This window comes from Peromyscus maniculatus, chromosome 3, assembly GCF_049852395.1.
Source record: "Peromyscus maniculatus bairdii isolate BWxNUB_F1_BW_parent chromosome 3, HU_Pman_BW_mat_3.1, whole genome shotgun sequence".
Taxonomy (NCBI): domain Eukaryota; kingdom Metazoa; phylum Chordata; class Mammalia; order Rodentia; family Cricetidae; genus Peromyscus; species Peromyscus maniculatus.
Genome location: NC_134854.1, coordinates 102,345 through 117,346, shown reverse-complemented (window position 1 = coordinate 117,346; position 15,002 = coordinate 102,345). Strand labels below are relative to the sequence as shown.

General features: G+C 46.8%; 1 protein-coding gene across 4 annotated transcripts in view; it reads right to left on the bottom strand.

The window, feature by feature from the left end:
• Grm8 (glutamate metabotropic receptor 8) overlaps window positions 1-12,871 on the bottom strand; it is an 805,417-nt gene extending 792,546 nt beyond the window's left edge. For 2 of the 4 annotated variants that reach the window (XM_076566128.1, XM_006996265.4), the window contains exons 1-2: window positions 11,927-12,172; window positions 1,972-2,782 (exon numbers count right to left, since the gene is read on the bottom strand). In XM_076566128.1, coding sequence (XP_076422243.1) covers window positions 1,972-2,481 — 510 coding nt within the window. In that variant the 5' untranslated portion in view covers window positions 2,482-2,782; window positions 11,927-12,172. Of the gene's footprint in view, window positions 1-1,971; window positions 2,783-11,926; window positions 12,173-12,589 lie in introns of those variants that run through there. The other 2 variants (XM_006996266.4, XM_042272849.2) reach the window with 2 other exon arrangements.
• Window positions 12,872-15,002: the final 2,131 nt, after the last annotated feature.

Sequence of the window (15,002 nt, the reverse complement as noted above, 5' to 3'; positions counted from 1 at the left end):
AGAAACCCAACAACCTAATATAGAATTATTATTAACATTGTCTTATAGATAAGTTCATTCTGTGACCAAATAAATAAATAAATAAATGACCTTTGACTATCTCAGGTAAGTACCTTATCTCTTTTGTCCATTCTTCAAATTCTTGTGCGTTTTTGGATGGTAACCAGACCACAGAAGAAAGCAGTGTATAAAGGTAACTATGGGGTGACAGGAATAGTAATTAATATACACAGAGAAGTTCCCAGAAGAGAGAAAATCATCATGAACTTTTCCCTCATCTCTAATAATGGGTTCGTCAAGAAACATTTTAGAACAAGTGAGGAGGGAGGTTGAATGGGAAAAAGTTGAAGGGCTTGGGAAATAGCTGGTCTGAACCCTAACCATGAGCAGAAAACACCATGAGGCATAGATCAGAATTCCCAAGAAGAACCCTAGATCCTGTAGGTGGGAGGATCCTGGAGGAGTTCCAGTTTTGTGTCTTGCCTCTGGGAGAGGAGGTTGTCATCCCTAGAGGCACTATTTACAACTGCCTAGCTTCTCTTGGATGTTTCCTGAGATGGAGAATGAGAGACTTTTGGCTGCCAGTTCTCATTTCAAGTCCTCTCACTGCCAGGAGACTCTTCTAATATCTTGCTAAAGTGTCTCCCATGCTCCCTAGGGTCTTTTTGTTCCCCTTCAGAATGCCTTAGACACAGGGCTTCTATGAGACACAAAGAGCAGCCTCCTTCTTTGAGGCAATGCCATCAATCTGGAAACAGCCATTAAACTACCGCTTAGCATTCTCATCCCTTAATGAAGGAGATTCATACAGAGGCTGGGAAGTCTCTTGGGGAATGTTACAGAGAGGATTCCAATATGAAACACAGACTAAACTAGACCGGCCCCTAAGATATCTTCCCAAAGCAGAAAGCCTTTGATTCAATCCTTTTCATCCTTTTTTGTGAAGTTTTCCACCGCTCTGTTCAATTTTGTCGTTCTCTCTGTCATCAGCCCAACTTTAAATCTGATATGCATAGGAAAAGTTTTTTCTAATATAAAATAAAGCCTCATTAATTCAAGTTCAGTTGGAAAAGTCAAATCCCAATGAGTAAGAAATCAGAGTGAAAAGTATTTTCAATTTAAAAAATCATGTCTACTTCAAAAGACTACATAATGGATATTAATAAATAAAATGAGAAAGTTAATAAAAATGGTGAGTTACAATAGTTTTATTTTTATGGTACTTTTTACTTCCAAAGTGTTTTCACATATATTATTTTATATTGGAAATTTTAGTCAATATTATAACGAAAGTGTACTGATAATAGATCATCAAACCTAAGTCAAAATGTCTTGATTGCTTCCTACTAAATTTGAACTATTAACTCAATAAGAATTATATGTAATTATTTCCAGTCAGCATCACAGTATTCTGAATTAATGAGGTTCTGCTCTATTCAAGTTATAATAAGCCTGACAACTTTATGGCCATCTTATCTCCTAGAGTGTCACTACCATCTACATATTAGTAATAAATACTGTTTCTTCATACAGAAATTTTTTGTCATAACAGAGCATCCCACCTTGAAGAAGTTTCACCAAGTAAATTATCTCACACATACCTCTAGTAGAGAGGAAGTGTTCTGTATGATAAATGTGCTAAGGGTTTATGAGTCTCTAAAGATGCTTGATTTGACTTAAAGTGAGCCTCCCTGGGGAGGTTATCCCAAGACAGCAAGGACAAACACTTCACAGAACTTACTCACATTCTCTTTGGGAAAACACAGTCAGGATTGGTCCATTTGATCATAACTAAAGGAACTAAAGTGATACAGGTAAAAAACCCAGCACAAAATGCCCCATTTGAGGACCCCAGTGACACAGAGTGTCTCCTGGCATCTGCATCTCCGCTTTCTTCTTTAAATCCACATTTTGAGTCACAAAGATTCCTGATTCTCTCACACTGGTTGAAAAGGCAATGTCTTTACCTACCTTAAAAAGTCTTAAAATGTTAGCCACCATGATGGACACGGAGCTTGCTGCAGCACCTATGACACCAGAAATCTTGTCAGGCTTAGTAAATATGGGTGGATCTCCATTAGCACACTTCACGTCAGACGCATCTTTCTCTATCAATGCCTGTACGAAGGTTAGTGACTGCTCCAAAGCATAGGTGTCCCTGGAGCATGTGTCAAGGATCCGGACACCCAGAGTGATATTGGAGAGGAGATCGGGGTCCTTGTTAATCTGGTCGATTGCATAAAGCATGGCCTCTAGTCTGTGGATCCCCTTCTCCTTCTTCAGCTCCCCACAAGGTACCCCTCTCTCTCCTTTTGCATGAACAGGAAAAAGACCCCCCAAAATGATGTCCCCATCCACCCGGATGGAATGGGCATACTCCTGGCTGTGAGTTCTTTGCATCATTGTGAGGATCCAGTAGAACTTGGCAGTCAAGAGGAAGAAACAAGGGCAAGAGGCTGAGCGCTTTCCCTCGCATACCATTTTCTCCACAGGTGGTATTGCAATCAGTGACCTGAAGTTTATTCTTGTCACAGAAGAAGGGGGACCACCTGAAGCTGCACCTGTTGGAGTCTACCATCAGGGCCCATGGGGGAAGGCTCCGGGGGTTTCAGCAAGTTTTCTTGATTTGAACGTCACAGTGAATTTCCAACAGACCTTCGGTTCAAGTTTATTTCCACATAAAGCCAGCTTGCAAATAAATTAGAATAACATCTGAGGTTGTGATGTTGGGATGAGGTCAACAATTCATGTCCTTGAATTCAGCCCTGTAGCAGAATTACTCCTGGGGAGAAAGGAAAAGGAGGAAATTCAGTTCAATGAGGCTGTATTTTTTATATACTTAAGCCCTGTCTGCTCCAACTTTTTTATTTCCCCTATTCACTAAGAACTAACTCTTTTTGGTCCCCTGTGATTCTGAACACCTGGCTGCACCACATCTAAGCAGGGAGATTGATGACATGTTTAGAGCAAGAGAAACAGAAAAGTATCAGCAGCTAGCTCACTTCTTTCAAACCAGAACATATTTTTATTTATCATTTTATTTCAATAAGTCCTATTTCTAGAAAGGTAAAATTCCTGTGATCGGTGGCATTATTTGTCAAATTTGCTTTACCTTTTACAGCTACATAAATTTCACATTTAAATCTTGTCCACAAGATAATGAAAAGTTATTTTCTGTGATGTGTTCAACAAGCCAGTCATCTGTTAATGAATTTTTTTTTAGTATCCCAGATTTCCCAGTGGGAAACAGTGACTATTCCATCACAGAAAAGGAAGGAAGAAAGAAGAGGGAAGGGAGAAAAAGAGAGACAAGCTGCCAAAAGGTCTGAAAATACCTTGTAGCTTGCAGAAACATTTAGCAGAGAACATCCGCTACCTCATAGCAACTATCCTATTGTTCTCTGGCAATAAAACAAAGACTTGAAAATTAAACACATAGGGAGGGTTATGTGTGAAGATCTTCCTGTTACCATTGTCAGAGTTCCCAATTAATTTGTCAGGGTGGAAGCCATGGGCACGCTTGCAGTTCTGAAGTAAACACGCCTTGATTCGAGAATCACTAGGAACACATCGGAGCTGCAGATCAGTTGGAAAGCTTCTTAATTTTGTCTGACTCAGTGGGGAAAACAGTCATTTCATCAAGACTAGAAATAACCTAGAGTGAAAGTGTCTATGGGCAAATCGAGAGGAAACCTCATTCTGGGGCCTTTGTCCTTAAAGAATTCCACAAGACCCTTACAGAACAATTCTGAAGGAAGTTTAACTGGAAACGAGAACTGACTTAGCGAAGGGAATCTGAGATTTGAAATGTTCCTGTAATGAAGAGCATGAGCAGCAACAATATCTCCTGGCAGGATGTTTAATCTAATGTTCACTTCTAACCTATTTCCACTTGAATCTGAAATCTGGACCATTTCCCTTCACCCCAGCCAACCCACATCTGCTTGTATTTCCCATTCACTCCTTCAAGTTCCAGTTCATAAAATTCTCTTTCCATCTTCTTTGTCCTAGGGGAAAAAAAAAAAAGGATGGTGCCTCCCCAGGGGACAACTGAACATATGCCCAAGCGCCTTCATGGAAAGTTACACTGTTTTTCACTTCCAGGTTTGAAAAGAGGCTCTTAGCCGACCACTGTGCTGGCTTCCGGCGTGTGTGCTGGGAGCCCCAGCCAAGTGCTGGCCCTTCTGCTGAGATGTTTCCAGGCTGCTCACACAAAAATGTCCCTTGCCTCCTGGCACGTGCTGTACCTTGATTCCCTCTGCACTGCCCCAGACATGTAGTCCTTTTACGATTTCCTCACCACCCAATTCACCTGGCAGCTGCTTCCCGTCGGAGTTCACAACAGCCTGACCTGAAGTAGTCCACAAAAGGAAGCCCATCTGAGTTTCTGGATGAACATGGATATGCAATTAATTACTGGTGAGTACAATTAGGACTCTGTCTTACAGTCTCACAGAGAAGACTAGTCGCATCATGGTAAAATGTCGTTAACGCTGACCACTAATTTAGAGTTTGAGACCAAGTCCACACTGGCTGAACCTAGTATAAATGGGCAAATGAAGAAGAAATTTCAATGGCTCTGCCCCTCCCCAACCAGCAGCAACACTCAGGAGAGCAGGCCCTGCACCTCACCTGGGCAGCACAGTAGAGCCAACCATGTTGGTGGAGGTGTGGGTGAGCCAGCCCTGATGTCATGAGCATGGGAGAGCCGTCCCCATGACTCATCTGTCATGTGGCAGCATGGGAGGGGGAGAGAAGCCCCCTCCCCCACCCATCAATGCCTCAGGCAAGTGGAAAAGCTGGCCCTAAGGTCACAAGAGCAGGAGAACTGTCTCAGCTCCTTATCAGCTGCAGCACCCACAGCTCACCTGGGCAACACAGCAGAGCTGGGGCCCTGAAGGTACAGGTGTGGGAGAACTGACCCCACCCCTTGCTGGAGAGCTCACTCAGGGAGGGGAGAGCTGGTGAGCTGACCAACCCTACAATGACCCAGACCCAGAACCAGAGTTATGTGTTGGCCCACCCCAACATCCACCCCATCTGTGATCTACTGGAGCACAGGGGCAGGGGGTGTCGGGGATGATGTCAGTCTTGCAGACCCAAGTCTCCACAACACAGGGCAGCAACAGGATGTCCAGAAAGAGTCCCAGTGAGGACTCAATGTTATAGCAGACACCAGGGGCCTCAAACCAGACTAATGATTCTCTTTGATAAAGGTCCACATGTAAAAATATATGAATAAAGGAGTTTACTGCGTGACTCACTGTGCCACATGGAGCTTCCATGATCAGATTTTCCCCTTCTTCCCTCCCGCCCCCCTTTTTTCTCTTACATTTTATTTTGTTTTATGGGAGGGGTGAGAGATGGGTGGGAATAGCAGGCATGATGTGAAAGACACAAAGAATAAATAAAAAGAAAGTTAAAAAAAGAAGAAGAAATTTCAAGGGTAGGCCCGTACTCCAAAGCCTGTCTTCATTGAGCCAAACCACCGCAAACACCCTTACACGCCTAAGAGGACAAACAGTTTTCACCTACAAAGATGCACTCCATCAGCTGCTCACATTTCCACATCTACTCGTGAGGCACTAAGTTAGTTCCACTTGCTGGTATACTCCTAAAAATTAATTTCTTTTCAAATTATTGGTATTTGCCATAATGTGTAGTCTCTTCAGCATCCCATAACTCTGTTCAGAGCTCTAATTTAAAGAAAGGTTGGGGTATGGAAAGCAATGAGGTGGGAACCATTTGGGTTAGCAGACAAAGACGGAAATGGAAAGTGGGGGGCGGGGTTTCCACTTGGGTTATCGATTATTGGACAGCTTGTTAGACTTTTGCTGGAGTTTCCTCCTCTGCAGCATGAAATTCGTTGCAGGCAAGCTCTCTAACCCTTGGTTTTCTTGTCTGTAAGGGGGGAGAGCACCTGCCAATGGGCACACACTGCAAAACTGCATCTGGCCCAGGGTACGTGCTCTGGAAACAGGCGTCAGTCTGGTCTGTCGTTCTTTTTAAGTGGAAAGCAAAGCAACTTTTTGACTACTCGCCCAGTTGGTGAAGTGTTTACTGAATTCTGCTTACTGCTTGAAACATAAAAATATGTATAAAATATTTAAATATTGCAGTTGTTTCAGAGACTGATACATTGCCATAAAAATCACAGACCTGATAGGTTTCTCAGTTTCTCTTTTAAATTCTAAGGACAAATAATGTGTGAAAGACTAAATAACTACAAACTTTATGTTTCACAGCATAATCTTATACTGCTTAATCCAGCTCTCCTAGAATTCTGGTGGACTTTAATCCAAACAGTGATGGAATCAATATTTTTAAAGAAATAATGACCTTTCTGACCTACAGATCCATACAGCTTTTCTTCATGTGCTGTATTTGATTTGAAGTAAAATAGCTTTCCCCCCAAGCTGACCATACTCTCAGCTTGGTTGAAACCCTTCCTGCTCCAATAGACTTTTTCAAGAAGGTGAGAGTCCTGTTCTCTGGCAGTTCTGAGGCCAGTAAGCTGCTGACACACCATGGTGGCTAACACTCAGGGAGCTTAACCATGCACTCTTCCATCTCACCTTTCTTTCTCTGTCCCCTCTAAGTGCTGTGCCACTGACCCTGACTGTCCTACAGACCTGGATGTCTTTACAAGAAATTCCCTGGCTGGATGATAGGCTTGTGATACAGGCCCACATTTTACTTTCTATGTGTGTTCCCGATGTCAAAGTCTCCAAGAACATAACTGTATCTCAAAGGATTTCCAAATGCTGCTTATTATTAACTCTGTTTAAGTGAGGGAGAAAAAAACTCAGATAAAACAAGTTCAGCCCTGAGCCCATATATAGTAAACAGCAACACCCCCAAAATCATCAGATCCCCAAGGTGGGCGCTGTTCTTTGAGACAGCCCCAGCAGTGCAGAGCCTGGCTGTGACGGTATAATGAGGGTGAGGACCCCACCACTCCACGGAAATCTTTTATAATTGTGTATATTTTCCAATGGTTAGCTCAAGAAACAATGTGCAAATTAGAAAGGGACAGCTGTGGGACATTTCCAGAAGGGATATTTCTGAACCCCTCAAAGGGTCGGGAAATACCTGAACTTCCAAACTTCAGATCTGGTTTCCTGGCCAGCTACTGCCAATGGGACAAGACCACCCGCACAAACAGGGTCTATCAAGATCACCCCTCATGCCTTCCATGAGTGTGTAGCACTGCCAGAGTAAGATTCTTGTGTAAAAAATAGCATTAGACAAGAAATAAAAAGCATTTCTTACAAAAGCAGCAGTCCAATCCTAGATCTGTCTGGCTCTCTAACACAAAGGGCTATCCTGGGGAAGTACTGTATCTGTTCAGCTCTCTAACACAAGGGCTATCCTGGGGAAGCACTGCCATCAGCTCCTAAGGCTGCAAACCCAGGCACTTTCCACACTTGCAGCTCTTGAGATTGTTTGGAAATACATCATATTTTGTCTATGTCCCAGACTGCTGCCTGTGTGGATTCTTAGTGGAGACAGAGTGAGTGCTCCCCTGGCAACAGAAGCCTGGAATTGGGTCTTTGACTGACAGTCAGTCACTAGCTGGAGACATTGAGCAGGTCACCTCATCTCATTGTGTTCCCACTTGCTAGTCTGTGAAATGGTGCTGTGGCTGACCAGCTCTAAGGTGTCTTCCAGCTTCCTCTTCTAAGACTGTGTTACTCAGTAATAAGGGACTAAGGGATTGCACTCAAACAGGAGTGCAAGGCTTTGTCAACTGAGTACAATAACTGGTTTTGTTTGCAAGCAGGTAACCCCCACCCACCCCCAATCAGTGAGAGAAGATTCTAAAAGCTCATTTATACAAGCAGGGAAGACATGAAGAAAATCGGGTCCAGAAGACTCTCAACTACTAAAAAGATAAATTAGACTGTGGTTATTTGCATAACAAAAGAATTCACCACAGGTTTCCTTTAAATACCTAAACCCCATGCATTTAAAAAACAATCTGATTTAGTAGAATTCAATTTACATCCTTCTTTGTAGATAACACAGCCATTGGATAAAAAGAGCACATTTATAGTATGTATCAGATTAGAGGAGGGGAAGAGCATGAAACCCGCTTCCTTAATGCTGACAGTGGAACCATCACACACAGTCTCATTTCCTCCTAAAATTCACCTAGAAGGTTGGCATCACAGCCCCCATCTGGATGTGAGAACCTGATAGCAGACAGGTGTTGTGGCTGTCTGGAGGCTCAGGCCAGAGTTCACATGCAGGACTATAGTTACATTCTGTCCACCACCACCCCCAAAGCCTCTGGGCGTGAGACTCTGACCAAACTGTGCAAGGTGTTAGTAGGATGCCTGGGATCCTAGGGGAGCCTAAGTCTAGTCTTTGGGTAAGTTACTTAGTTAGCCTGCTTGTTTGTTTGTTTGTTTGTTTGTTTGTTTTTCCTAAAGTGTGAACTGATTTCTGCCCCCCTGCTGAATTATGACATCAAAAGTCATAATGTACATTAAGGGACTTGTTGAACTGTCAAGTGATATAAGAGTGCACAGGGGTAGTATTGGTGTAATAACCAGTCCCGGTACTAAAATATTTTACTCATAGATCATACTTGGAGCTGAGGGAAACACTTTCCCATGACCAGCATGGAGGGTCAGACCTTAGCAACAGGCATGTAGCCAAGAATCAACTTTAGAAAGTCCATACCAAAAAGGAGATCTCAGAGGAAAACTGGAAGGCACGAGGGGAAGTTCTTAGAACTACAATATCTGACCTGAAGGCCACAGATATCCAAAGCACCCAAAGGGCCATTCTTAAAATACAAGACATCCTTCTTCAGTGAAAACAGGAAAACTTTTTTAGTAGTAAGCAAAATATAACACTTTTAGTACTAAAGTGTACAAAGTACTAAAGTATTACAAAATATAACACTATTAGCACTGGAAAACCCAGCCAGCAGATTTGCATCTGAATGCATTACCTTGCCAGGAAAAGTAGGAAATTGACAATACATGTGTTCAATAACTGCTATATAATCCTCTGGGGCTTTCTCTACATCTTCCCACTTCCCTTTATCTGTTCCCTGCCCCTTTACAGAGTGGGCTCCTGCTGCCCAACAGACTGATGTGTCCTGTAGTCAAGGACCTCAAAACTATGTTTCTCTTGGCCTTGGTTCTCCTGGGGGGAGTAAGTACATTCATCTGCAGGTGTCAAGACCTGATGGGGCCCAGATAAGACAACTCTATGTTCAAGGTCCTCCCAGTCAGTGGATGAGTCTGCTCCAACTTGCCAAAGTACCAAGAAGAACTTAAAATCAGAAAAAACGTAAGTGGACAAGTGGACAGGAAGGGGAGAAAGAGAGGGTAGGAGAAAGGGAGGGAGGGAGGGAGGGAGGGGGTAAGGAGAAGGAAGGAAAGAGAAAGGAAAAGAAGATGGGAGGGAGGGAGGGAGGGAGGGAGGGAGGGATGGAGGGAGGGAGGGAGGGAGGGAAACCTAAATTCCTAACAGTAAAGAAAAGCTCCCTTGAAATGGAAATAAAAATATGATACAACTGACTGCCAGGGTCACAACCTCTCCTCTTACAACATGCACTAAGCACTCCTGCTAGGCAAATCTAGTATGAGAGTCTGGTAACACCCAGGTTCTGTCCTGAAAACAGAAACCATTTCCTGGACCTTTCAAAGCCAGCCTATTCAACAGGCACTGGGATATGGTCAGATTTTTGCTGTGGTTCTAAGCAAAAGATAAATCCATATAGCGTCTTGGTCTAAGATACTGAGACAGAGCAATGGCACTCTGACTAAAGCAGGATCCTCTTGATGTTCCCCACTGGGAGAAGACAGTGGGATAAAAACTTAGAAGGAAAAATATCATTGCACAAGCATGTGTGTGCAGTATTCAGTGCGCCATGCCCTAAAGACAATGGAACATTCTTATACAAAGATTGGCACTTGATACTGCCAACGTGAATGTCAGCTGGGCTGTTTGCTGCATAAATATCAATTAAATAAGCCCAGAAGCAGCTTCAACCTGCCCAGCCAAGTCTGAAAAGAGCACATCACTCCAGACCTCTAACTTTCTTCTGCACTCCTCCAGTTCAGCTCATCTAGGCTCATCCTTTCCCCTCTTTCTTTTGCATCTGAATGGTTAGAACTGTTCAATCAGCCACAACTTGTAATGGGAGGCGGGGGTGGGGGTGGGGGCGCACAGCAGGGCAGAGCTAGCCAGCACAAACCAAATAGAATGAATTGAGCCTACAATACAGTATTCAACTGTGTTCTCAGCATCTTCTGAGAAAATGTCTCCTAGAAAGCTTCCCCTCCTAAATTGTTTCCACATGCCTTATTTAAGAGCAGATATTCTCTTTATCTCGGGTATAGTACAACCTGTAGTTGACTCTGAGATAGGAAAATTGCATTAGAAAAGCATTTCTCTGGTGAATGGGACTCTTTTCAAAATTATCAAGCCATATATTTGCAAGACCCGGAGAATGCATTTCTACAGCTGATTGTCTCCTATCGAGATCTTTCAAGACACTATTCACAAGCAAGTGACCAAGATAAACTCGAGTGGTTCCTGTAGCCATTTGCAATTATTGACAAACAGTTTCATAACGGAAAATGGAAATTACAGTCAAGTGCAATAAGCTGTTTATCCAAGATCTACCTGCTGGTGGCTCTTTCTCTCTTTTCATTTTTCTTTCAAGCAAAACACAAGCTATCTTCGGAATGCATTTGTCATGATAGTAATTTTTCTTGCAAATACCTCCACCGCAAACCCTGTCTTCAGTTCTTCCAGTGGTAAGATTAATGGCCAAGATCCTAGTGTATTCTCGGATGTTCACGAGATTCCCACACTGTCGGGTCTAGGGGAAAAGATCACTCCCCAATTGACAAATAAGGTATTCCCTCCAGGGGTGGAACTCCCGGGGGGGGGCGGTCTTCTGCAATTCACACACCACCACTATCCTGAGCACTCAGACATCCTTTGAAGACTGGCTCCCCAATTTAGGCTAGAAGCAATTCCTCAGGGAAGCTCGGAGGTGCCTTCTTGCGCAACGGGTGACTCGCACGCGCCTCTGCATTTCATTTGCACCAAAGAAGCGTGTCAGACAACGGGGGTGGGGGGTACTGGTGGGGATATGATTCTGTTATATTTTTCACCAACTGTATGAACCTCAAGGGACCTAGGAGCCCTTTGAGTAGATGGGCTCACTCCGGCCTCGCGGCTGAGAGGTCTCCATCTAAATCTCACCCCACCCGGGGTCCCCTCCTCCCCGCCGCATCTTCCTTTTCCTTCCCAGTTCCTTAAACAGTAAAATCCCAACGCACAGTAGAGTGTAGGGCCGCGGGGAAAGACCTGGTTACTCTAGCTTTTCCCAGTCACCCCGGCACCGCCCCAGTCCTCGCCACCAACACCCCCGCGCGCCCTAGGCTCCAGTCTCCTGAGCGCACCGGTCCGAGAGCGCCTCCGCCCCCGCCACACCTGCCGGCTGCAGACGCCCACACCCCTCTCTGGTCCGCCAGATACAGGGGCCACTCTGACCGTAGGTGCTGCCGAGGAGCTGCAGGGAGCGTCTGCCTTGGCTTCGGAAACTCTAGATCCTGGAATCTAGATTCCCCCCACCCCCAACAGGACTCAGAACTCCAGCGTTTTCCCCAGAGCTGGGGGGAGGGGCAAGGAAATCCCAACCTCGCGGAGCTAACTTGGGGACCACAAACTCAAGGCAGAGTGTGTGCGCTACACAGGGGTTGCAGGTCTCGAGGACCCCCTACATCATCAGGCTTTTCCTGCGACACCCCCCCCCCACACACACACACTCTTCCCCAGATCCTTGTTACACATCCATCTAGCTGGAGCTCAGGAAGGCGGGGGTTACCCCAACTCATCCCGGAAGCCGCTAACTTCGGAAATCCTTCGATTTAGATTCGCATAACCAATGTACCTGGACATCTCGGCCGGGCAAGTCCAGATTCCGTCAAGGCAGGTCCAGGAGGTTACTCAGGCCAAGCAATCTCAGTTAGAGCGATTTAAAACCCTGCCGCCGCACGCCTGGTTAGAGCATCCTAGGAGCGCCGGCCCACTCCCGTCACCCTTCAGTCTCCCATTCACCGTCTAAACTTTCGGGGGATCACATCTCCAAGTCTTGGGAAATCCAAGCTAAGCTCCCTCTATTCCACACCTCTTCACTGGAATGTAATCATGGGAAGACAAGAGGGGTGGCCGCCTTGTTATTTGCAACGTAAAATCAACAGACACCCAATCAAGCTCCAATGCCCGGCCAGCCCCTCGCCCCCTGGTGCCCACTCCCCCTCTCTCCCCATCCGCGTTTCTCCGCCCGCCAATTTTTTTTCCCAGACTCTGGTGTGCAAAGCCATCTACTTGTGCCCAGAAAAAGCAGATCATTAAAGTAATCAGAGAAGAAAGCATACACCTGGCTGTCAGCTGCATGGCTTGGGGAGAGAAAATGGAAATGGCAATAAAATCGGGGGGTTCTAGTTTTGCAGCCAGCTTGGGGCTGGGGGAGAGTTGAAAGGTGGGGGCTTTTCTGGCGTGCTTCAGCACTTGCTTTCTTCTTCCGTGCCTGCTGTTCAGCAGAGAGTCTTACCCTGCTCCCCGCAGAGGGCGAGGTGAGGAAGCCCGCTGGGGGCCCGCATCTCCAAGTCAGCGCCGCCGCCGCCGTCGCCACCGCGCGAGGCGAGCACCGCGGCCGCACTTGTGGCTGATCTCCGGGCTGAGGGGGTTGAGCTGGCCGAGCCACCCGAGAGTCTCTTCCATGTGAATAACAAATACTCCCACCGGCGGCCGCGATTGGTCTGCGCCCTGCGCCTCGCAATCCTCCTCCCGCGGCCATTCACCCCACGCGGCGCGTGGATCCGCGCTCGGGATCGCGCCCGGGATCACCAATCGCTTCGCGCCAACCAGTCACCCCGGAAAGAGGGAGGAGGATCCCCGAGGGGCAGAGGCCCCGGCGTGGGTAGTGACGGGGACGTCCCAGTGGCAGGACCCCTTCGGCGCTCAAGTCGGAATCAACTCGGGGACCAGGAATAACAGAGTTCTGGTTTTTGTTCTTATTGTTGCTGGTGTTGTTTAAATATCACCCCCACCTGCCCCGCCCCGGACAAAGAAGGGAGGGTTCGAAGATAGGGAAAGACGGGGTGGCTGGAAGAGAACCGCGGCAGCGGCCCAGTGAGCTCGAGACCCACGCGGAAAAGCGCTGCTCGATGCAGACCTGAAGGGGGGGGTGGGGAGAGACGGCTCTGGCGAACCCGGGACCCCTTCCCTCCCAATGAGCATAGCTCCGAGGAGGGTGACCATGACAGATGACAAGTGTCCTGACACTTGCTTTCTTTCAGTGATGTTCAAAGTAGCGCCCGCAAGCCGCGCACTTCCATGCAAAGTTTGCCTCCCGCTAGGGGCTGTCTGGTCCTCTGTACAGCCCAGTGGCTTGGACACCGGAGGATGCCAGGGGACGCCTTCTGTCGCGCCCCTGAAGCTGGAGGAGGGACAGAGCACAGTCCCACCGTGAGCACTGTACGGGACCAGGCAACCGAGGTGACTGTCATTTTGTGGAGAGGATTAGAGGAGCCCAGATCAAGGCGTGAAACTCCTGAGGAGCTCGCTCACCAGGGAAACCTCAGGATTCCCTCCCATTCAGCGGCCCAGAACCCGCTGGGCTCCGAGTGCACAAGCCCGTGCCCCTTCCTGCTGGCTACCGCCCAGATGCCTCCACTGGGCGCCCGTCCCGCGGAGAGAAGGAGGGAACCCCCTCGCCGCAACACCCTGAACCAGGGGTGCTCTGGCCAGTCTAGCTTTGGGTTGGTGAGAAAGTTCCATCTAGAGGTGGCCGCGCGCAACTGCAGCCCAAGACCAGAGCCCAGGAGAGAGGAGGGAGTTGGGGGCTGGGGGGAGGGGGCACGTAATCAATGAAAAGAGAGGGGTTGAGGCGGGAGGAGGTTAGACCCAGGACGCTACAGAGATTTTTTTCAACTTCATAAGCATCGTGAACTTTATAAGCTTCATCACAGGTCACAGGTACAGGTTATGAACCTTATCCTGTTCACGTTTCTTTAACTTTCTAACCAACTCTAAAATGATCAAAATTATTGATCCCTCTCTACAGAGGAAGAAAGAAATCTGGATTTATAGCTACTCTTGGAAAGTGCCAGCCTTGGAAATCGGAGTTGAAAATCTCTATAGATGATTACTTCCCCGATGCCCTCGCTGTCCCCAAGTCTGGCATTAAGGCATGAAGTTTCCAATGAGAAGACCACAGTCTCCTCCCTGGTTTCCTAAAGCCACCCAGACCCTGTTAGCAAAGAGTCAATAGATTTGCAGATCTGGGGTCCTCCTCCCTATTCATTCACTCTGTCTCTTGTCTCTACAAGAGAAACTCCTGGCTTCTAAAATCATTCTTTTATGGCCACAGATAACTGGGGGGGGGGATTTGGAGGGATAAGCCAGTACCTTTTAAGGTGAAGAGAAACCAGAAATGATGCCGAAATGGACTGAATAGGCTCAATGACTGCAACTCTGCGGTGGAGTTGAGGAGTTTCCTTGGGGACTTGAGTTGCTCCCTCCTCCCCCTGGAGGTAGGGAGGCAATTTTGGCAGCCTGGTTTCTATGCAGGCAGCCCAGCTCAGGTCACCAATCTGGGCCCTGCGGTCATCTAGACTGGTGACCTCTGTCTGAGTAAAGCTATCCTAGGATGTGTATGGATTTGAATAAACTCCTCCTTGGGCTCTTTACTGCGTGTGTCTTGGTACATTTAGGTGAAAGATGAACATAAAGGAAGCAGAAGACAGCTCAAGGCTGAAAACACTGAAAAACAGAGCTGCTGACCACATTCTGGTCTTTAGGGTCTGGCCCAGAGTCCCTGCAGTGTTAATGCCTAGTGTTAGCCAAGAGGGCAGTGCTCTGGTGGGCCCATTTCCATAATGAGGACAACACAGCTGGCTGTGGCTTTGGACGTTTGACAAGGCCCAGTGAGCTGCTAGGGAGAGAAGTGGCTAATGAGCTGC